Source organism: Thamnophis elegans, chromosome Z (assembly GCF_009769535.1).
Source record: "Thamnophis elegans isolate rThaEle1 chromosome Z, rThaEle1.pri, whole genome shotgun sequence".
NCBI classification, from domain to species: Eukaryota; Metazoa; Chordata; class Lepidosauria; order Squamata; family Colubridae; genus Thamnophis; species Thamnophis elegans.
Window position 1 is genome coordinate 102,944,159 of NC_045558.1, and position 24,451 is coordinate 102,968,609.

Genomic DNA, 24,451 nt, shown 5'->3' on the forward strand with positions numbered 1-24,451 from the left:
CCATCCCTAAGCCTGGGGGGAGGAAATTTATATCCCTCAGAGAGGGTCCACAACTTGGGGGTCCTCCTGGATCCGCAGCTGACGTTAAAACATCATCTGTCGGCTGTGACCAGGGGGGCCTTTGCCCAGGTTCGCCTGGTGCACCAGTTGCGGCCCTATTTGGATCGGGAGGCACTTTACATGGTCACTCACGCCCTCGTCACCTCAAGACTTGACTACTGTAATGCGCTCTACATGGGGCTGCCCCTGAAAAGTGTTTGGAGACTACAACTAGTCCAGAACGCAGCCGCGCGAGCGATATTGGGTGTACCAAGATACACCCACATTACACCTATCCTCCGCGAGCTGCTCTGGCTCCCTATTGGTCTCCGAGCACGATTCAAGGTGCTGGTTATTACCTTTAAAGCCCTATATGGCCTAGGACTCGGATATCTGCGAGACTGTCTTCTGCCACATACCTTCCAACGACCGATAAGATCGCACAGGGTAGCCTTCTCCAGGTGCCATCAGCCAGACAATGTCGGCTGGCAACTACCCGGGGGAGGGCCTTCTCTGTAGCCACTCCGACCCTATGGAACGAACTACCCCCAGAGATCTGGACTCTACCCATTCTCATGGCCTTCCTAAAGGCTATTAAAACCTGGCTATTCCGGCAGGCCTCGGGCTGTTGACCTCATGACTGAGGTCCAGCCTCGATTAGACTGGGTGTATGATGTGGTTTTTTTAATCTGTGTTTCCTCGTTTTTTAACTTTTTTACTTTTTACAATGTATTGTTGTAAGCCGCCTGGAGTCCTTCGGGATTGGGCGGCCTATAAATTAATTCAATTCAATTCAAAATTCAAATGCGCACTCCAGTTTTGGCACTCAGGGCTGAAAAGGTTAGCCATCACTGATCTAGGATATGAGATGCAACTCACAGACCCACCAAGTTACAGTTTCCCCCTGCTGGGTTTCCAGAACTAGTTGGTTGATTATTGTTAGCATATCTTGCCAATCAAAGCTGTTGTAGGCATAAGTTCAATAGAGGATTTCAAAAGCTGGAATTTCATATAGGATGACGTGAAATGCCAGTTTTGTGTTTTGAATGACATTTTTGTATTTAAAATGGGGAGCTTTGTGAAGTTTTGTGTTGGAAATTGTTAAAAAATGAAGAGTGTTTTATACCCCTACTTGTTGTTATTACGTATGTATGTATGTCTGTAATAACAACATTTAGGGATATAAAACACTCTGTTATATGCCATGTATTCATCCATCCATCTATCTATCTATCTTTATGGTATATAACAAACATAGATTGATAAAGGTTGCCTGGATACAGGTTGCCTGGATCCCAGAGAGCCATTTACTTAGTTTATTATGTATGTCTGGCTTAGACCCTGCCACAATTATTCTCAGTTGGACTAACTATGAACCATTTTTATCTATGAAGAATTTCTAGGAACTTAAAAAAGACCTCAAATGTTGAAATCATGAATCTTAATATGACGGTCAAAGACAGAACTGCCATTGTTCACATCCCCAAATTTGGCTGTCCTATTTTACATATTATGAAAATTGAATAATCTGCCTATTCTCTGTTTAAAAATTTTTCAGGTCATTTTGAGGAGAATAATAAAATCACAGTCAAACAGAAAATCAATAATAGAAGCAAATATCTCTGATAAAAAGCTCTGGTTTGGGCAATAGAATATCTGTCATTTGGTTTGGGCAATAGAATATCTGTCATCTTCCAATTTGGAACATATTTCAATGTATCTTTATCAGATTATTTATTTGTTTATATGAAACTGAGAGTTTCCAAATAAAAATACTGTAGTAGCATACCAACTAATTATTTCACCACTTTTGTGTGTCTTGCTCTATAAATGATAATTAATTGAAGATGATCTTTGGTGATTGATTGCTAGCACTCATGTGCTTTGAAGCCTTGAATGCTTATTGTTTGCTTGTAAGTGAATTTCTCCTCCTGAAACATCAGGGAAGCATCTGCTCACTTGTTCATATGTCTACTCTTCCAGTCAGTTACTGCTGCTGTTTCTCTTGCACTTTTCTGTCCTGACTCATGTGCTTTCTGGCACAATGCACCGCATTGCAATTGAGAATAGGCAAAAACAAAATATAAATGGCCTGAATGAAAACAGCTAAATCCAAGCACTGTCTAGCTCTCCAGGTCACATGGCTATCTCTAGTTATAGTGACTTAGAATAACTTATACATGCTGAATACATAGGCATACTTAATCATACTCTGCAGTACACGATGCTTAATTTGCAGTTTATCCCTATGATGCCTGGATTGTTGCAGTTTTTCTATCCCACAAAATGCGAGCTGAATAGGGATTTTCCTGTGCGCTGCTTGGAGTCGAAGCATGGGTTAAATTCTATCCTTCTGCCCAATGGACTGGATTGAAATTTCTGGCCATGCCTCCTTGTCTCCTCTAATATCCAGTTTTCAATTCAGTCCAACCCATTCGAACATATCTTACAGTGTCTCCTAATTTATTGCAAATTAGTTAGTTTTACTTTGGTGTGAGAGTTTTTGGTTTGATTTCTTCCTTGTTTGAGTGAATGTAGTGAGTTATCTCTTTCCTCTGTCAGTGAGCTGGCTTCAGTTGAGGCAAGCACAGCTGTACCGCCCTGAGTCTTCCGAGAGTGGGCGGCATACAAAACTAATAAATAATAATTGTTGTGTATTCAGTTACATGAAAGGGCCAGCAACCTTCCTGCTGAGCCCTAATTGGCTTAGAGGCATTAGAGGCTGTTGCTAGCCTCCAAGAAGCAGCTAGTCTCCTCTGATTGGCCAAGGTACTGCAGCAGCAGTTGCTGTGCAGTACCTGGCCCCTGATTGGTTATTTGGGTTGTTACATGTCTTATAAATACTGGGGCGCGATCTGTTAGAATTTGAATCGCTGTCACCTTACTTATATGTTTAATAAAGACCATCTTACTGGCTATCCATGGCTCCTGTGATCCCTTCAAACCCATCCACAACACTGGCGACGAGGATGGGATCCGCGATTCCCGCAGGGCCTGCAACGAGAAGAAATAGCCAGTCGCAGCGCAACACCAGAGGCTACCTGATTAAACTACAGCTTGAAGGGCTCGTGAAGGACCCGCCGGAACCCAAGGCCAGCATGCGCCCAGCTGAAGCAGTTGCCAGCACTCGAGAGGCTTCAATCTGCGAAAGCCAGCTGGAACTGTCTGGGCCCGAGGTCGTTGGGCTGCCCGTGCACCTCACGGAGCAAGCCAGCTGTTCCGATCGCCCAAACTGCGTCGCGATCCAGAAACTTAGCCTGCCTGCGGAAGCTGCCTGCCAGCCAACCATTAAAGCCTCGTTGCCTTCAAAAGAACTGCCTGCCTTCGCACGAAGACTGCCTGCAAAACGCTGTCTGCGACTCTCAAACTCCTGGCGCGCCAATAGATCGATGTCCCTCAAACTGCTGACACGCGCCGAATTGAGGTCGCTTTCCCAGTCTCCCCGATGCCTCCAGGGCACGAATTCCTCCCCGCGATGCCTGCCTGACCAGGAGAGAGAGAGAGGAAGAAGGAGGAGGACAGAAGCGTGTCCCCGCCATCCGTCTCCTGCCTTGCTTCCTCGGCCTCCTGGCCTCTGCTCCGCGCCTCACTGAAGGGAAAGGAGGAGCTTGCCTCCTCGGTCTCCCGATGCCTCCCTCCGCGCCTCACCGTTCGTCCCAGGAGGGCCCGTCGCCTCCACGGCCTCCGCGCCTGCCTTGTCAGCCTCCCGTCGCCTCCACGGCCTCCACGGCCTCCCAGAAGGGCCCAAGCCTCCGTGGCCTCCGCGCCAGCCTCAAGCCTCCGTGGCCTCCGCGCGCCGCCTCCACGGCCTCCGCGTCCTCCCAGAAGGGCCCCGACGTCTCCGCGGTCTCCGCTCCAGCCTCCTCGGCCTTCCGTCGCCTCCACGGCCTCCCACGGCCTCCGCGCCCTCCCAGAAGGGCCCCGATGCCTCCGCGGTCTCCACTCCAGCCTCCTCGGCCTTCCGTCGCTTCCACGGCCTCCCACGGCCTCCACGCCCTCCCAGGGCCAGAAGGTCCCCAATGCCTCCGCGCCGGCCTCCACGGCCTCCCCGAGCCTTGCCGCTGTGCCTCTCCTCCGGCCAAAAGCCTCCCGATGCTGGGAGGGAAGCTGTCATTCCCTCCTGTCCTGCTGCCTGCTAGCTCCGTTCTCTGCCTTGAGGGGAAGCTGTCATTCCCTCCTGTCCTGCCTGCTAGCTCCGTTCTCTGCCTTGAGGGAAAGCCGCCCCTCCCTGCCTCCCCGCGAGCCTGCTTCCCAGCGGGAAGCCGAGGAGCCTCTCTCAACGCTCCTCCTAGACCTCCGTGCTGCCTGCCAGTCCCCATCTCCGTGCAAGGCTGTGCCTTTGCTGTCCAAGCCATCTGCGAGCCGCGAGCCGCCTCCAGGGCCGATCTGCAAGCCGGGACTGAAAAAAAACTCATTGGGGTTTGTTGGGCATGCGCGGTAAAGGAGGGGGGAATTTTAAATAAATAAAAATGTGAGTAAAGCAACTGGAGGGAAAGGAAGAAACGTGAAATGTGAGAGACTTGAAAAAATTGAGCTAACAAAGAATAAAGTGTACTTAGCTGGAGGGAAAGGGGAGGAGTGGAAATGTGAATTGAGAAAATGGAGGAGTGGAAATGTGAATTGAGAAAATGGAAATGTGAAGTTGCATGGGGGGGGGAAAGGAGGAAAGAGGAATGTGATAGTCTTGTAAAAAGGAGTTATTGAGAAATGTAAATGAGAAGTTACTAAATTAACTGGAGGGAAGGAGACATGTATTGTGAAAAATGCATTGTGGGGGGAAAAGGAGAAATGTGAATAAATTAACTGGAGGGAAGGAGAAGTGATTAAAATGGTATTGCTCTGAACTACAAATCCCAGGATGCTCCTATGTGAATAAATTAACTGGAGAGAAATGCTAATGCGAATACATTAATTGGAGGGAAGGAGAAATAGTAACATGAATAAAGTAAATCCCAGGATGCTCCCAGGTTTCTTCTAATGTCAGAGCAGAATGGCTCATATGTGAACCACACACACATGAGTGAATGACATGGGGGAGCTGTTTGAAATGTTAATAAAAGATGCACATAACCTGGGGAATATGCATATGTACAGTTTACAAGGTTTTGGACTTTCAAAGTTGCTAGTTGGGAATTTTGGGTCCACCCCCCCCCCCCAGCAACTAATCTGGGGGAAAGGGGTGTTGTGTATTCAGTTACATGAAAGGGCCAGCAACCTTCCTGCTGAGCCCTAATTGGCTTAGAGGCATTAGAGGCTGTTGCTAGCCTCCAAGAAGCAGCTAGTCTCCTCTGATTGGCCAAGGTACTGCAGCAGCAGTTGCTGTGCAGTACCTGGCCCCTGATTGGTTATTTGGGTTGTTACATGTCTTATAAATACTGGGGCGCGATCTGTTAGAATTTGAATCGCTGTCACCTTACTTATATGTTTAATAAAGACCATCTTACTGGCTATCCATGGCTCCTGTGATCCCTTCAAACCCATCCACAACAATAATAATAAATAATATTGCACGTGCTGGGCTTCCACCCGGGCGCAAGGAACGGCTTTTGCATTTAAGCGGACCTTCATTTGTTGGCAACCCGCGTGGCTTGCCACTCTACTTGTTTTCATTGTGCGGCTTGCCACTTGCAGCATTGTGAAGTCCGGAGCAGCGTTTCCTTGCCGGAGCCGATCAGCATGTTCCTCACTGGGGGTGGCCATTTTGGATTTTGATCTTCCGGTGGCCATTTTGGGTGTGAATCTTTCCCATACTCGTATTGTTGCCACTTCCAGCAGGGTTCTTGTGGCAGCAGAGGTTTGCTCATGTGTTGGAAGCAGTGAGGCAGCATTTCGGAGGTTTTTGGCTGCAGCCATCCTCCACGGAGCTCCGTTATCTGCTGGCCATTGGAATTGTTGACCACCTTCCATCCTGGCAGTGTCATGACCATTTTTTTGGTGCGCGCTTTCCCAGACTTCAGTGAGGACCTCCCCAGCGACCATCTCTCCCACAGCATCAGAGTCTAGAGGTCGCGGAGCCATCGTTACCATGGCTGATGACCTCATGGAAGCACTGGAAGCGACAGGCCTGTCAACCATCCACCAGGTCAGATGCTTTAGCAGAAAGGTGAGCAGGGCTGTGAGGGAGACCATTAGAAGGACCAGACCCGGCAAACCCTATGCCGAAAAGGCAAGGGCCAGGATAAGGATGCCCTTAGGTGCCAGAAAGCAATTGAAAACAGATTGCCAAGGCCCAAAAGCAAGTAGTTGCCCAGGTTCATCAGTCAGCCCTGCCAGATTCCCCTGTTGGACAGGAGACAGCCCAATCTGCTATGTGCATTTCAGGTAGCGAGGGGGCCTTTAGTGCTCTGTCCCCATATGTGGCTTTTGCAGGATCCAGATTCCCCTCTCCTTCCCTCGGGGAGATGCGGAACTGTTTGATTGTGAATTGGAGTCGGATGGGGAGAGCCCTATTATCCCCCCTGGACAGAGGTTCACTTCACAGGCCCGCCGTAGCGGGAACCTGCCCGGTGGCACTCTTCGCGGAAATACACGAAGTAATCACTTCACATGCCGTGACTTCTAATGTCAACTCTTCGCCAGAGATCAAAATGGAAAATGGCCTCAGTTATATTCAAGGGGGGCAAGCTGTTTGGGGAAGCCCTGGACTCAGTATTAGTTGAGAATAAGGACAAGCTGAAGGTCATGCCTTTCGTGTCGTGCAAACTGGACCGCAGGTCTTCGTCCTATTTTCGTCACCAGGTTCCCCGCTAGGCTGATCCGCGGCCCAATACTTCCTCTTTTCAGTGATCGTACCAACAGAACCAGGATAGGCAGTCCTTTTGGGATAAGAGTTACCAGTCCTTCTCCCAACAGCCATTTCAAGGACAGTCTGGAAACAAACACGTCAGACGAAATAAGTGACCAGCATCCCAACCCTCCCATAGGGAGGTGGCTACATCTATTTGCCACCCGTTGGGAGGCGATCACCTCAGATGCATGGGTCCTCCAAACACTTCTATTAGGCCTGACATTGGAATTTCTGTTCCCATCCTAGTGCCACTTTATTCGTTGCCCCACTCCAAAGTGTCCTATCAAAAGATGTCTCATGGAGGCCGAGATCAGTCATCTCAGGGAAATCAGGGCAATCGAACTGGTTCCCCCAGGTCAGGAATGCAGGTGTTTTTATTTCATCTTATTCCTAGCCCCTCGATAGTCCCTTGGACACGATTCCACACACAACATCTGCAGTGGTTTCTGCTCCCGATGCAGAGAGCCAATGGCAACAACTCCCTGACCAAGGTGATACTTCCTCCCAAGGTTCTTCACTCCTTCAGATGGTGGCAATTCCCATCCGTAACAAAGGGAACCTTCTTCAAGAAATCTGTCCGTCAGACCATCATGACGGATGCCAGCCTTTTCGGCTGGCTGATCCATTTTCGTACCCTGGTTGCACAAGGTCAGTGGTCACCTCATGATCCTTCTCACAACATAAATTTGTTGGAGTTGAGGGCAGTGAGGCTCGTTCTGCGTTGATTTTGACCAGACATACAAGGTCATCATATTATCGTCCTCACCGACAACATAGCAGCAAAGGCGCACAAAAACCACCAAGGGGGGGGGGGGACCAGATCCAGAGTAATCAGGAAAATTCTAGAAGAGGGAGCGGAAGTTCTACTGGTGGCTCCTTACCGGCGCAGACAGACTTGGTTCACCGATCTGACCTGCCTCTCCCATCGCACACCCCTGAAGAATTTCACAGGAGTCAGTCTCTCTCAGCCAGGGGGTGGTTCTTCACCCAGAACTTTAGTTCCTCAACTTAACCGTCTGGCACTTGAGAGAGACCTTTTGAAAAGGGCCGAGTTTACCAGCAAGGTTATCAGAATCATACAGGCATCCAGATGTCCGTCTACTAACAAAATATATGACATCACCTGGGGTTCTTTTGCTGGTGTGCGGGTCGGCAAATTCAACCTACCACAGCTTCCATCCCATGGATCCTGGACTTCCTCCAGGAGGGCCTTGAAAAAGGGTTGGCCCCTAATAACCTGAGACACCAGGTGGCCACCTTGTCCACCCTGATTCCATCTCCTACTCTTCAGCCTCTCAGCAAAAAAAATGGAAGTGCATAGCTTCCTGCGCGGGGTTTCCAATCTTAGTCCTCCAATCGTCCACTGCTACTCATCCTGGGATCTTGCCACGGTTTTAAGGGTACTCTCCACTTCACCTTTGAACCCCTCTGCAACGCTTCCTTGCGACACCTGACTCTCAAAACTGCCTTTCTTGTCACAATCTTGTCGGCACGCAGGATCTCAGAGCTAGCGGTCCTGTCTATCCACAGTAATCTGTGCATCGTCCATCTGAACAGGGTCGTTCTCTGTCTCGATCCCACCTTTCTGCCGAAGGTCAATTCATATTTTCATCATGCCCAGGAAGTTGTCCTTCCGATTTTTGTCCAAGATCAAAGGATCCCAGAGAACTTTAAAGCAGTACCTCAAGTGTACATCCTCTTTTCGTCGGTCTGAAGCCCTATTTGTTTCGTTTCAGCCGGCATCCATAGGGCGCAAGGTCACCTCGTCCATTGTGGGAAGATGGATCAAGGTTTGCATTTCTTTTGCCTACGAGCAACAGGGTAAACCAGTTCCTCACAGGTCACAGCGCACTCAACACGGAGTGCAACCCCGACAGCTGCCTGGGCCACCCAAGCGTCGGTTGAGGAGATCTGCAAGGCGGAGACTTGGGTGTCCCCTTCATTATTTGTCATTATTTGTTGGACAAATTTGTCTTTGCGGATGCTGCTTTTGGCAGAAGAGTTCTGCAGACGATTGTAGCTACCCCTTGATAGGGTTGGGTTATTTTTTCTCCCATCTGTGGACATAGGTTTACTTGGGTATGTTCCCCGCTTGAACTCTCCAAGCAGCGCACAGGAAAATGACCATTGGCTTAACTGAAGAGTCCTTTTATGTGCTCTGCGGGAGAGTCCAACCCCGCCCTGGGGTGAGACTTCCATTGAACTGGGTTGCTTCTAGTCAGTTGGATTCTATGGATTATACTCAATGGATTTACTACATAGTTGTCTTCGGGACCATGCCTTCATTGAAAACTGGATATTAGAGGAGACAAGGAGGCGTGACCAGAAATTTCAATCCAGTCCATTGGGCAGAAGGATAGAATTTAACCCATGCTTAGACTCTCCCGCAGTGCACAGAAAAGGACCCTTCAGATAAGCCAATGGTCATTCCCCCACCACCTATGAACATCTATAATGAATTAAAAAATAGAGGGACATAATATTTTTGCTCTCAACTAGGTATAGCATGTACTTGGATCCTATCATGCAAATAGACACTGAAAATATCAAACCTGGAGAGGTCTTTGTTTTAACAATCAGACAGCTTTTAGGATACAGAAATAGAATGGGAAGGATTTCTGCTTCCTTTCTCAAAGTTACCACTTGTCTTGAGTATTTTTTCAAATGATGTGGAAAGTTGTTTGATTGGTTGGTGGATTGATTTCCTGTCTTCATTATTTTTACAAATAACTTGGGGCAGTGAATACACACAGTACTCATTCCTCCTCCTATTTCCTCCATAACAACAATTTTGTAAAGTTGTTTAGCCTGAGAGAGAGAGAGACCGAGACCGAGACCGAATCAACCATGTTTTCAGACCTCAGGCAGAACTAGACCTCAGAGTCTCCTGGTTTCTAGCCAGCATTTTAACCACTAGACCACACTGGTTCTTCTTAGAAAATTGGAGACCAATCTCTTATAGATTATCTTCAGTTTGTGAATGTAGTAATCCTTCTTGCCACTTAACTCACCCTCCATTCCAGCTTTTCTTATGTGTTCAGTCTTGGTACGAATAAAAAGGTGTTATCATCTTGCCAAGGAGATGAATAAAATAAATGATAGAAAGTAGGGTATGATAAGTAGGAAATAATAGAAAGGAAGTAGAGATGCAAAACTTTTCATTTTATTACTTTCTACCATTTTATGTCTTGGTTCTGCAATTACTTGAGAAACCCTATTTTTAAGCAAAATATGATGGTCAAATCAGGGTTGCTGATGGACATGGGAGAAAGATGTATTGTAGAAAAAGAAAACTTAGGGATTGTGTTTATGTTTGGCCATTTTCCCACAATGTTGGTTTAATTTTGATTAATAGTTTTTTAATAGTAGATAATTTGTTTTTAACTGTTTTTGCTCTGGCATGCCTTCCAGAGTCATGTTTGTGAAATGGGAAGATATATAAATTGGCTAAATAAATAAATAAAATAAAAGTAGATTCGATTCGCTATTAAGTGAAATCCATCTGTATCAACAGAGAAGAACAGTGAGACTTAGTTTGTTGGATGTGGCAAAAGGGAACTTTTACTAAGTTTTATAGGAAAGAGCTCAATAAATATTTTTCTTACCAAAATATTAAATGTTTCATTTAATTCAATGAAGTCAAATTATAAACTATCATAAAATTCTTCCTCTTTTATATCAGTATAAACTGTTTGCCCTTTAAATGGTCACCAAATGATTTGTTGATTTTTCTGTAGAAGAACTTGCAGTGTAGAGAAAGCTACTTTCCCAAACATTTTGTCAGTACAGTTATAACTCTGATATAATATCTTGTGAGAAGTTGCAATGTATTCTCCATTTCTATATAAAGTTATGAACTATCTTCAATATGAAACATTTGTGTTACTTGTAAGTTCATTTCTTTTACTGAGCTACCATAGTTGGATTGCAAATATCCAGACAACTGTTAGAAGGCAGCAGATTGTTAGAATTTTTGTATTCTTTGCTGACATCTAGAGGTCTTGATATATGATCACAACTGGGACCAGAATTTCCTTTGTCAAGCAAGGTGATTGTTAAGCAAGTGGCCCCTGATTTTATGAGCTTTTTGCCACAAATGTTAAATGAATCACTGCAGTTTTTAAGTGAATCACATGGTTATTAAACAAAACAAGCTTATAAATAAAATCTCATGATCATCTGGACTTTTATAAGATCTAGTATACTGAAACTATAGTATTGCACATAAACAATAGTTTCAAGGTAGAGCATGCTGCTAATTTAAATAATGTTCTTCCTCTTTTCTTCTTTCAATTAGGAGCCGTAAAATTCAGATAAGAAATATCCCCCCTCAGCTTCGATGGGAGGTAAGTCTGACAATATGAAAAAGATGTGGGGTTAGCACACAGCCAGGAATTGTTTTTATTTTTAAATCAAAGAGCTTTGGTATCTTTTGAGATTTGTGTTTCTGACAAAATATAAGAAAATCTCCTTCCTTTGTTTCTCATCTGTCTTCCTGCTGTGACATCTATTAGAGCAGAACAAGAAAAACTACTATTTTAAACCAGATTTTCCAGTTATGTTGAGTTATACAAATAAAGGCGGAATATAAATCTAATAATAATACCTAGTTGATAGCTATTTCTTCTTTTCTATTGTATAAGGATCGAATATTGTCCCCTATCCCAAGATCATTAAACAGGGCTACAGAATGTCATTGATCAAGAGTTATCTGATGTATTAATTGACTTTAGAAAAGGGTGTGTCACTCAAGATCACATTGTCAATATTAGATGGATCCTAGAAAAGGCACGTGAATATCAAAAGGATATATATCAATTACAGAAAAGCTTTTGACTGAGTAGAACCCAATTAGCTATGACTGGCCTTGCGTGATATTGGTGTCCCAACCTATCATATTGTTGTACACTGATCAAGAAACAATAGGAGAACACTAACTTAGGCTGCCCTGTAATAGTTAGCATGAATTATATCTGGAATATCAGAGATAGCAATAGCAATAGCAGTAGACTTATATACCGCTTCATAGGCCTTTCAGGCCTCTCTAAGCGGTTTACAGAGAGTCAGCATATTGCCCCCAACAATCTGGGTCCTCATTTTACCCACCTCGGAAGGATGGAAGGCTGAGTCAACCCTGAGCCGGTGAGATTTGAACCGCTGACCTGCTGATCTAGCAGTAGCCTGCAGTGCTGCATTTAACCACTGCGCCACCTTGGCTCTTGATATAAATATTAAAAACAGCCTATTTAGCCTATATTATAGTCTTCCCTATAATGATGTATAGATGTGAGAGTTGAACACTAAGAATGTCTGATCAGGAAGAATTAACACCTTTGAACTATGGTGCTGATGTAAAGTATTGTGTATACCATGGACTTAGCCAGAGCATCCAACAGAGAGGAACTGAAGCGTATAAAAATAAACACATCCTCAGAAGCCAAAATAACAAGATGACATCTTATTTACCTTGGCCACGTCATGTGTGCAAATTCACTTGAGAAGCTAATAATGCTAGGAGCTCTTAGTGAAATAAGAAGAGGCAAGCAAAGAACATGCTGGCTTGATAACATCAAACCTGATGAACATCCAACAACTAAAAGAAGTTGTACTTGATAGGTTAGCATGGAGAACACTTGCCTATAAAGTTAACAAGAGTTGGACATGACCGAATGGTTAAAATAAATGTTTCCTAAAAACTGAGTTCCCCTATAGCCCTGTTGGTGAACCTATGGCACATGTGTCACAGATGGCACGCAGAACCAACACAAGGCATTGCCCTGTCAGCTCCAGCATGCATGTGCGCTCTGGAAAGCTGATTTTTGGGTTTGATTTTCAACCATTTTTTGCCCAATAGGGATGGAATTCCGGTTTGCGCATTGGGCTGCTTTTCCCCATCCGGAGGCTTTAGGGAAGCCGCCTGAAGCCTCCGGAGGGCAAAAAATGGCCCAATGGGCAACCTGGAAGTCAATTCCTGAACTCCCAGTTTGTGTATTGGGCTGTTTTTCACCCTCTGGAGGCTTTAGGAGGCTTTCCTGAAGCCTGCAGAGGGCAAAAAAACAGCCCAACGCACCTCCCGGAAGTCCAGAGGCTTCAGTGAGGTCTGTGCGGATAAATGGTGTGTGTGTTTGTGTGCACATGCATGGGGTGGTTCTGTGCGCATGCGCCGGGGGAGGGCATTGCGTTATGGTTGTGGGCACGCACATGCGTGGCACCCTCCACTCCCCCTGCTTTTGGCACACCTTGTCAAAAAGACTAGCCATCATTGCCCTATAGTGACCAGTATTTGAAATCACGAAGTTATTTATCTTTGTTTAGCCTTGTAAAAACTAAGACAGGATATGGGTAGTCCTTGAGATATGACAGGTCATTTTTATGAATATTTGAAGGTGCAACGCACACTCCAAAGCTACATATGGACCAGTTTCAAAGTTACAATTCCTGCAGTACCCCATGGGTACCAATTCCAGAGATAGTACAACACACACAATACACAATACTTCAGTACTATAGTGACAGGCTGCGTCACAGAAGAAACTTTGGGGAGCCCAAGGGACGGAGCAGAGCATGGAATATCTCAGAGTGGACTTGAAACAGTTGCCTACAACAAGAAATGATTAGTACCTCATAATCTGAAATTTGTTTACTGTGATAGGAATCAATCTAGACTCCCTTTTCAGGCTCCCACTAAGAATAGCTAATTGCAGAAACATATCAGTAATTTCTGTGCGAACTTTGCCTTTTTTCTTCATTACAACAAACTTGAAATAGAATCTCAAGTGGGAATCAGTTGCTACAATGTATTCATCATGTTTATCATTTATAAATCAATCTGTTTCAACATTTATAGTGTGTTCACCTGTCCAAATGTTATAGAACGAGACATTTTGGGTTTGTTCATTGGCTCAAGTAAAGGCAAATGCGGAAAGGCTTGTAATAATGTATAATGATATTATTTGGATTTGAATTGCCAGTTGAAAGCCTTGGCTGTCTCTAGTTTTTGTTCTAGATTTTATAGACTTTTGGGGTAGAAAAGGGTAGAAAATACCTTTTCAGTTTTGTGTTGCTTTTTATAATTTTAAGCATGACTTAATCTTTCCCTCTTTTCTATGTCTGTGTTTGCGTGTCATATATGTGTATGTTTTTAACTGAGTAGTTTTTTTTTAAATCTGAATAGGTCTTGGATGGTTTGCTAGCTCAATATGGTACTGTGGAAAACTGTGAACAAGGTAAGTTTTCATGAGAAGATTTGGGAAATAGAGGTAGTACTTGACTTATGATGGAACACCCCCGCCCCAAGCTACTTATGACCCAAATCTGAATGGCGGGGACCCCTCCCCTTTTAACAGAAACATGACAACATTTTGGGCACTCAGCACCCAGCCCACATTTATGGCTGTTTGCAGCATACCTCGTTCACATGGTCTCAATTTATTGTGTTTTTGCTGAAAGCAGGCATTTACATCTAGTTTTTGGCAGAAACATCTCATTGCAAACAATGGATTTGTTTAATTACAACTGCAAAAAAAGGTTGTAAAATTAGATAAGTTACAGTGATGACCCACTTTATGCCTGTCGTGACTCACGATCATTATTGGCAAACTCCGTTGCAGTTGTAAATGGAGGAAAACCTGTATATCTGTCTGTATCTTAGTGACACAGATTGAAAGGAGGAATTTCTAGCCTAATCCTAAATTTGTTTCCTGCAAGGTAGTTTCACTGGACTCATAAAGACATACTTTTGAGGAAATATCTTTGTGCTATTTTTAGATTCTGATTCATCTGATCCTGAATGTTTGCTTAACAATGTATTCCAACCTCATTCCTTCAGTTGCTTTTAGTGTTTTTTTTAATGTGTTTATTTTTCTTTAAGCAAATGTACTCCTTACATGCATTTGATATACCTTAAGATGCATTTAATATAGTTTTGGAATCAAGAACAATGCTTGGACATTCTGAAAATACAAAAAATATTGGGTAAAGTTAGTTCCAAATTGCACATTAGCATGGAAGGCAAGAATGCAGTCAGCTTGAATTGGAGTTCTCATAATTAAATTGTGAAGTATCTCTATGTGGGATTAAGAGTATTGCCATACCCCTGCTTTCCTCACCGTTCATTGTTTTCCCCTACTCAACAACTCAAGCAATAATGTGGAAGTCGAACTCTTTACAGCCACATATGAAGGAAGCACTCTTGAGAACTGTAATTAGTTGTAGTCTAGTTGTGTTTAAATCTTGAACAATGATTCTTAATCAATACCTGGATTAAATTGTAAAGCTAAAATAAGGATTTCTAAATAATAGCAATAGCACTTAGACTTTTACACCGTTTCACAGTGCTTTTATAGCACCTTCTAAGTGGTTTACAGAATCAGCATATTTCCCCCAACAATCTGAGTCCTCATTTTACAGAAGGATCGAAGGCTGAGTCAACCTTGAGCCGGACTCAAGCTGCCAAGCTGCTGACAGCCGACAGTCAGCAGAAATAGCCTCCAGTACTGCCTTCTAACCACTGTGCCACCACAGCTCCTATAATGATGTGATAAATAATGTAATAGCCTATTTTTCTCATATATTCAAGCTATAATAAGTGAGGTTCACACATCCTACTGAACCAAAAATAAACAAATCATTTTACATGTATTTGTTATTCTTGGAAAAGTGGAGATTTAGCTACTAATTCTAAGCTATTTTAACCATAAAGGGAATCTTAACTAAACTACATGTATTTTTCTTCCTTTTTTATTTGCAAGTGAACACAGACAGCGAGACAGCAGTTGTTAATGTCACCTACTCTAACAGGGAACAGACCAGACAGTAAGTTTAAAGTGATTTATTGGTTATAGGTGTTTCTGGTTCAGTATTTTTGTGTGCATATAATCCTGCAAAGAATACTGAAATCAAAGCTAGCAGAAATATATTTATATTAGCTGGTTCTGACAGATTGTTAGATCTGCAACATATTTATGATTTATTTATCTAAGAATCTGTGTCTCATCTAATTATAGTCCATCACTTGTATGTTCATTGCTTCTCTGAAATCTTGGACACGATCGGGGAAAGATTCTCTGAATTACACATGTCTCTTTCTGGGGCCTCTAGGAGAATATTTTTTTAAAGGAGAATAAATAGATGCTCACAATCAAGATATATTGTTAGGTACTGCTTATTTTTGTCTGGATATATTATTCCATTCTCTACTGGAAGAGAAGGAAGTTCTTAAAATCCTAGATTGTCACATATCGTCATCATCACCACTGTCATCCTTCTTTGTGGAGCAGTCCAGGAGTTCTTGCAGAAAAGGGTACTCCAAATAATTAGGGAAAACTGTAAGTGCATGTAGGAATGCTGCTTTAGTTAAATATTGCAAACCAGTTCGGATATGATCTCTGGCAAATTCCGTGACATATTAATTATTACTTAGCCATCTAAAAGCAAATGTTTCCTATACAGAATTATTTGCTCTCCTTTCTCACTGCTCCACTATGTGGAGACAATGTGTAGAATTCATGGAACTTGGCAGGAGAATTTTAAACCTAGGTTTCAGATAACAGATTTTAACCGAGTGGCAAATGTACATGGGATGCTTGGTTGCATATAGATTGTCTCATGCTAGGTTATAGTTAATGTTAACACCCCATCTATCGTTAGCTTTATGAATTGCAGCCCATTATCAAAGCCATATACAATTCTTGATGTCTTTGGGCTAATCTCCGTTTAAGGGGCTTTCCCTGCTGTTTGGGAGCTACCAGAAAATTAACCCTGCATCGTTTTTGCTGCCCCACTTCCCAATCCCAATTTCTTCTGTTCTAGCTTGCAGCTTGGGGGGCGGGGGGAGTGTGGATCATTATCCTTATTTTCTCTGAAGGAAAGGCTTCCCTGTACACATTCCTTCTAGATATGTTCAGACAAAAGAAGACAAGTTTATTTTATATTTATTTACACTTTCTAACTAAAGAAATCTTAGTAGGATAAAAATAATGCATATTATGGAAAAAATAGTGAAGAGATCAGAGAGAAAATAATGAAATAGAAAAGAGGCAGCTTCTGATCTTATAAAGTTATAAATACTTTGCCCCTCTCTCTAAAATTGCATCATAATTTCCTTCTTTCCACACAATCTGTTGCAAAGGGAGGGGAGTTTAGAGAATTAGACATATGCTTCCCTATGCCCCAGCCAGCATAAGCTTAGCCATCTGTCATTACTCAGTGCTCCTTGTGAAGGGTAGAAAGCCCTCCCCTCCTGCCAACCACACTCAGTGTTTGTCAACTATTAATAAGGCTCCTTTTGAGTACTTACTTTTCTGGAAAGTCTGTGTTATTTGAATAACAAGAAATGGGTCCCATTGATGGATATGCCATGAAGTAGCAGAAGATAAGCCAGCTTTCTTTTCTCTCTCATGTCTCATACATAGCCTCTCTCCTATCAGTCCTGTTGGTTCGTTTCTGTTTGGAGATTCACATAGAGACCTAGCAGGTTAACAGAGGAAATCAGAAGGAATATTTCAAAGAGATGTTTAAAACAATATTTCAGAAAGTGATAAGTTAGCCCTGTCCATAATCAAAATGACTAGAGTCACAGGAAATATGGAGCATGTCTGTGCCAGTATAAAGTGGTGAATAATTTGGACTATTCCAACTTCTAAGGTGCCCTGACTGTGACTACTGGTAAAACATGTAAGGTTATAGTCAAGGTAAGATTGGCTATGTTGCTCGCTTAAGGCAGAATATACTACAAAACAGCTAAGGATGGTCTGGCTGCCTCAGTTATGGCTGGATTCAATATGAAGGTAATGATTTGTGGACAAGGCAGAGAAAAAGGTTTCCAGAGTATGCCTGCCTAGTTTAGGTCCATCTGGAAAAGGGCATTTTTCCCCCTTTGGTCCCCTGCACAATTTTTAGTTTTCAAAATGTGTTAGTCATATAAATTTAAAGGAATGTGACCTATTAAGAGTAGAATTAACAGAAAAAGTGTGTGATGAAACATTAAAAATGCTGTTATATAGAAGTCATTTAATCACCCAGACATAGATGATGTAGAAATAAAATGTAATATGTGGATCAGCAGAATAGAAAAGGCAGAATTGGAGAAAATAAAAAAATATCCAAGACCTGCAATTAGGAATAGCATGATGACAAAAGGAAGCAAAGATAGTGCCAGTAGTGATAGGTGCCTGGGTGCACTCCAAAATATCTAAAGCACCACTTGAACACCATTGGCATTGACAAAAACGCTATCAGTCAATTGCAAAAGGCAGCTTTACTTAGAACAGCTTATATCTTGTGACAATATCTTTATCACCATCAAACAATGTCCTATCCCAGATCCGTGAAGAAGATTCAATGGAGAGATAAAAATGCCCAATCCAGCCACAGCATTTAATTGATTGTGTAATGAAATATAATCATCATCATCCAGCCAAAGCATTTGATTGATTGTGTGATGAAATATAATAATAACAACAGCAACAAAATTCATAGGGTCAGTCATCGCCCGGGTCAACAAGGACCACATCAGATGCTATGGCTCCTGGACATCTGATGAAAAAGGGGCTACAGGGCTCAGTTTTTACTGTCAGGGAACCAGGGCATGCAACTACAAAGCTACTGGAACCAAAGCGCAAAACCTGGACAACCAAAGAAAATCGAGAAATCATCAAATGTGATACCCATTGTCATCAGGACATTTGGTACCATGTCCAAGAATTTTACAAAACACATCAAGAAATTATAGCTTCCTGCAATAAAACCGCGGAACTGCAGAAAATAGCGCTACTAGGAACATCATATATTTTAAGAAGATACTTGGCTGATACCTAGGACGCTGGGAACTATGCCAGAAATTTGGATTTGAGTACAGCAAAAACCACTGGGAACATCAGGTTGAGAAGGTTCTACAGAATGAAAAAGTCAAGATCTTGTGGGATTTCAGAATTCAGACTAAGGCAAGTCTTAGGTGTTGCAGGTTGTCAGCGATTTCCTTCTCCAGCACATGGATAAATACACCTGGAAACATCTACCTACCTGCCTACACTCTACACTCTCTACCTATCTACTGTATTTCTCTCTCTCTATCCCTCTATCTATCTACCTACCTACCTACTCTCTCCCTTCATACTGTATTTCTCTCTCTCTCTATCCCTCTATCTACCTATCTACTCTCTCTCCCTACCTATCTACTGTATTTCTCTATCCCTCTATCTACCTACCTCCCTACTCTCTCTCTCCCTACTACCTACTGTACTTCTCTCTCTCTATTCCTCTCTCTCCCTACCTACCTACTGTATTTCTCTCTCTCTCTCTCTCTCCTTACCTATTGTATTTCTCTCTCTCTCTCTCTCTCTCTCTCCCTCCCTCCCTCTACCTATCTACCTACTCTCTCTCTCCCTACCTATTGGATTTCTCTCTCTCTCCCTCTATCTACCTACCTACTTTTAAAAAAAATTGCCTCTTCAAAACCTTGGTGTGTCTTATACTCTGGTGCATCTTATACTCCGAAAAATATGGTAATAATAATATAATTCCCTACTTTGAATTAATAGTCAATTAAAAGAATTTTCCATTTGTTACATTTTTCTTTGACAAAATAAAAGAGCAGACAAGGAAAAAAAGATTGCATTGGAAAAGATGAAGCAGCATTGAGATGGGGAGATGGTTTTCAGTTTATCAGTTTAGGAAAGGCTTAATTCACTTACTATACTATGATTTTAAAATATCTTTGTTTCCTTTTCTTTATCCTTTTTTGTGTATGATTGATTTTAATGTAATTTTACAATTATTTTCCCCATAATGTATATCTAAGGTTGGCAGCAAAACACCCATAGCTGTTCAAATTGAGACAAATCGCTAAATTTTCAAGCTTCTGGTTTTTCATATATGAATTCATGTGTTATTCAGTAAGAATGGTGAAAAAAATCCTTTTAGGATATTCTTTGACTCCTTTTGCAAGTTTTGACATGGCTTCTAGATTGCTGAGACCATTTTGGGATAGACTGTTTATTCTACATGAGTGTTGGATTCCTAAAGGCTTCAGGACTGATATATAAGATACAACTAAGATATTTAATAATAAAATTGCTAACCCAGGCTGATGGTGCCTTATCCCTTTAAAATTCCTTCCTAGCTATCATAGCATAACCTCTCACAGATTAGTTCTCCATCCATTTTATCTCTCTTTTTCTTCTCCAGAGCTATCATGAAACTTAATGGACATCAACTGGAAAACCATGCGTTGAAGGTCTCGTACATACCTGATGAACAGATTGTACAGGGTGCAGAGAACGGACGTCGAGGTGGTTTTGGAACACGGGGTGCTCCACGGCAAGGTTCTCCTGTGGCTTCAGGAGCTCCAGTGAAACAGCAACCAGTAGATATCCCCCTTCGGCTTCTTGTTCCTACCCAGTATGTGGGAGCCATTATTGGCAAAGAAGGTGCCACCATCCGCAACATAACCAAACAGACACAGTCCAAGTAAGACATTGTTTTGTTAGCAAGCATTTTAGCTGCTGCTTTTTCACGTGTTGCTAAATTCCATACAGGGCACAAAGCAAATCCAACCCAGAAAATTACATTTTGGCTTATATTCCATCTACACTTGGCATCTATAATTCATCATAATCAGTCCAGAATCAGTTTGAAATTTGGATTGAAATGGGTTTTCTAATCTGTTTCATTGCTTAAAATTGGCAACTGGGAACAGATGAGAAATGAGGCATTTGAGGTGTTTTGTAAAGATAAGGAATCCAAGCTTTTGAAGCATCTTATGACCTTTTAATTGGTTTATGATTCCTTGGATATATATACCAATATTCAACTGTTCAAATTGAGTGATTTCTTGCTTTTCTTTGAATTCACTGTAGAATTGATGTGCATCGGAAGGAAAATGCGGGAGCAGCTGAGAAAGCAATAAGCATCCATTCAACTCCAGAAGGCTGTTCTGCTGCTTGCAAGATGATCTTGGAAATCATGCAGAAAGAGGCAAAAGATACCAAGACGTAAGATAGGCCATTGTCAGTGCCAAGATCAGCAGGGCTTTTTGGAAAGGCTAGCCAGAATTATTATTTTTTTCCTAGCATTATTGCATGAGATCTTTTCCAATGAAAGGCCAAGAAAATGGAAGATTCTGTAGCCAGTTTTGTTTTGCTTCTGATTACTTGTTACCATGTTCTTTTCTTTCACAAGTCAGTCGGATTTCATGGATACTGTCTATGAGGAGGAACTCAGTAGATATAGTGGCTCCTTTAAGATAAATACCTGCATACATCTCGCAGTTTTTGTTCCCTAACTTTGAAACTCGGAAGAAACTATGCAAATTAAGAATGATACAAAAAATTACTTAATTGTAAATAGAGCAATGAGAGTATATTGGTGAACTGCTTTGAGAAATGGAAGTTCCTTTTGCCTTGTATAACTCTTTCTTCTTGTGATCAAGCAGTAACTGCTCCAAAGACATGAGTCCAACTGCGTTCTGACCTTACAATAGCTGGAACGTCATATTGCTCTCAATGCAATAAACTGAGGAATAAGATTGGAGGCCAAAACAGGTTTCTTAGAAGATACAGGTGGTCCTCACTTAGCAACAATAGTTGGGACTAGCAACTTGGTTGTTATGTGAAACAGTCACTAAATAAATCCATCACTGTGCTTATGATATTACTTCAATTTTATTTTATAGATTTGTGAAGATCATAAATACAGGCATTGGTTGCTTTTTCATCACTGTCATAACTGCAAACAGTTGCTGTACAATATAGGTCCATCTGGTCCATTTTTATTGATACCAACTGCCTGGCTATGATTCTCCACTGTTTTAGATAATCGTTATTGTTTTAGATAATCTTTATTCAATCTTTATTGAAAGGCAGGTGATTGAAGTGGGGGAACTTTTCTGCATGCCTAGCAAAGAATTTGACACTTGAGTTTTAATTCACTTAATTTATTTTTCATATACCAGTGCTGATGAAGTACCTCTGAAAATCCTAGCCCACAACAACTTTGTGGGACGACTGATTGGAAAGGAGGGCCGCAACCTAAAGAAAGTGGAACAGGACACAGAGACAAAGATTACCATCTCCTCGTAAGTCCTCCTTTTAAATGCAGTTATGAACGTTTTGAACTTTACTGTTCTGATGGAGAATATACAAACTGTGCTTGTGTGCATATAATAACAATCCTATTCATCCCTCAGCCCCATTTGCCAGGGTTTTTTTCACAAGTAATCGTCTACTTCTGCAAAAATAAGGGTCTAACGTACAAATAAACTTCTGAATGGGTGCCTTGGCCCCGGAATCCATTACTGATTGATGTAGAAGGCAAAAGGCTGGAAAATAATTGGGTAGGATTATGGGAGCAGAGAAAGCTTCTTTACAATCTAAGCATTTCAGAGGAACAAATTGTGGAATTTTGTCTCCCAGCCTGTAGCCATTATAGATCAAAAAGATTGCATAACACGTAGGAGTTCCTGTGAGCCATGCCTTTCTTTGCCTTAGAAAATAATGCCAGAAGACTTCCAGCTGACGTCACAGCGATATCAGATACAGGGAACGGATTTCTATTTTCCCTGTGCTGAGTTTTCCCTGTTTGTGGGCTCCCAAGAGAAGCCAAAGCCACCTAGTAGAGTGGCAAAGCTAAGGAGGGGTGCCCAGGGAGGTCGCGGGAGAGATTGCAACTCTCCTGCTGAATCCCAGGCTTTTTTCCCTCTATGCCGTGGCAAGGAGAAGAGGCATCCTAAAGATGGCTGCCAGAAGCTGAGACAGCCGAGAAACACCTAAGAACTGTACTGGAGCGGAGTCGGTGAACAGTGTCTGGAACTGGGTGAGAAGAATCCTTTTTATTTAAAACTCAACCTACAAAGAATATCCAGGAAAAAACAGCGATTTAAAAGCTATGATAAGAATTTCAAAATTGAAGGAAAAAGAAAGGGAAAAGGAAAAAACTTTGTAAAATAGAGAAAATTGGATTTCTAGATTGGACAGGCATTGTTTTGGCTAGGCATTTCAAAATTCTGGAACTATTTACCTAAATGGGATAAAACTGGTTAATATTGAAATTTGACTTATGAGTGTCACCTGCTGACAAAAGGAAGGCATAACCCATTCCCAAAGTCCTAGAAATACTTTGCTGTTGGAGATTTAAACGTAAGAATAAGAAAGACATTATTACTATAGTGACTCCTGAAAGCTACAACACAAGACAGAATTTATAGAGGGACTTAAAAGGTTCTGGAAAAATTTTGAACTATCCAAAGGAACAGGTTTATTAGCTGTGGGATATAAAGACTCATGAATATTGAACTTTTTGAGAAGTAACTTTAGGTTTGAATATATGGTTTTTGGACTATTGGACAAAAGAGGGACAAAATAAAACTAAACAAGATGTTCCACCAGCAAGAAATGAGTGGAATTTGGGGAGAAACAGCGTCGATAACTCAAAGTATTAAGGATATTTTGACAAAAAGCTACAAGGAGATTATGAATAAAATGCAGAACATAAATGGAGAGCTAGGAAACATGATACAAAGGACAAGGAGTGATCAAGATTTCCAGGAAGAGGAGGAGCCAATTGAAAAAGGAGGTGAAAAAACAACTGATAAACCAACAAATAAAACAAGATGACAAGAAGGAGATAACAATAAAAATAATAATGACTGATGAAACAAACCAAGGGGGAGAGTATTTTAAGAGAATTAAGAAAGGAACTGAAGTTTCAGGAAGACTTTTAGAAGAGAGATGTTGCAAGAGTAGATATTTTGAAAATTAGACAATGGTATAGGGCAGAGAAGGGAGAAACGTTTAAATGATTGGTCAAGCTGTGGAAGCAGATAGAGATAAAGATCCAAGAGAGGCAATGAGAGGAATATGAGAGGCAAGCTAATAAACAAACAATTAAAGCTTTAAACAGGGCAAGACAATGGATAGAAAGGGAATATTTATAAATATAATAGTGGCATAATTAAAAGTTAGAATAGGGATAGAAACACTGTTCATGCATTGATATGTTTGTAAAAAAATAAAAACTGGGCAGGAGGGGGGAAGAAAAATAATGCCAGAGCATGTAATAGTGCTACCTACTTTTAAATGAATATTGCTAGAATTATATGACAAAGAAGATTCTTGGGTCGCTTTCTTTGATAAACTGGCTGAACTGAATGCAGGAATGGAGTCTGAAAGATTAGTCAGGCAAGGGTTTTTGACAGAACCACTTTTTTGTTTTGATATTCCCACTCAGCCTTCAGGATTTGACATTATACAACCCTGAAAGGACTATCACTGTAAAAGGCTCCATCGAGAATTGCTGCAGAGCAGAGCAAGAAATTATGAAGAAAGTGAGGGAGGCATATGAGAATGATGTAGCAGCCATGAGTGTAAGTGTATTTGTACCTATTTTGGTTCATTCTTTAAGATTCGAAAGTGTTTGTTGTACCATATTTGCCACAAGTCAGGCTGTCTGTACTGTATAAAGTAATGGGGAAATATGTAGCATCAAAAGACTCTACCATCATTAACATCATTTGCACTGAGACGATCTCCTTCATTGAAGTCAGGAATAAAGAATGTAGTGGAACTGAATCTAATCTGAGTAGGAGGAAATTATTGGTGAAATTATTGGGGGAAGATGCACATAACTGGC

The 24,451-nt window shown here is 42.0% G+C and overlaps 1 protein-coding gene across 3 annotated transcripts in view; it reads left to right on the forward strand.

Annotated features, from left to right (window-relative positions):
* The window catches only part of IGF2BP1 (insulin like growth factor 2 mRNA binding protein 1), a 73,741-nt gene that overhangs the window by 40,659 nt on the left and 8,631 nt on the right, over positions 1-24,451 (forward strand). For 2 of the 3 annotated variants that reach the window (XM_032237434.1, XM_032237435.1), the window contains exons 3-9: positions 11,124-11,172; positions 14,001-14,052; positions 15,577-15,640; positions 20,012-20,293; positions 20,683-20,817; positions 21,777-21,899; positions 24,050-24,185. In XM_032237434.1, coding sequence (XP_032093325.1) covers positions 11,124-11,172; positions 14,001-14,052; positions 15,577-15,640; positions 20,012-20,293; positions 20,683-20,817; positions 21,777-21,899; positions 24,050-24,185 — 841 coding nt within the window. The remainder of the gene's footprint in view (positions 1-11,123; positions 11,173-14,000; positions 14,053-15,576; positions 15,641-20,011; positions 20,294-20,682; positions 20,818-21,776; positions 21,900-24,049; positions 24,186-24,451) is intronic. The other variant, XM_032237436.1, reaches the window with a different exon arrangement.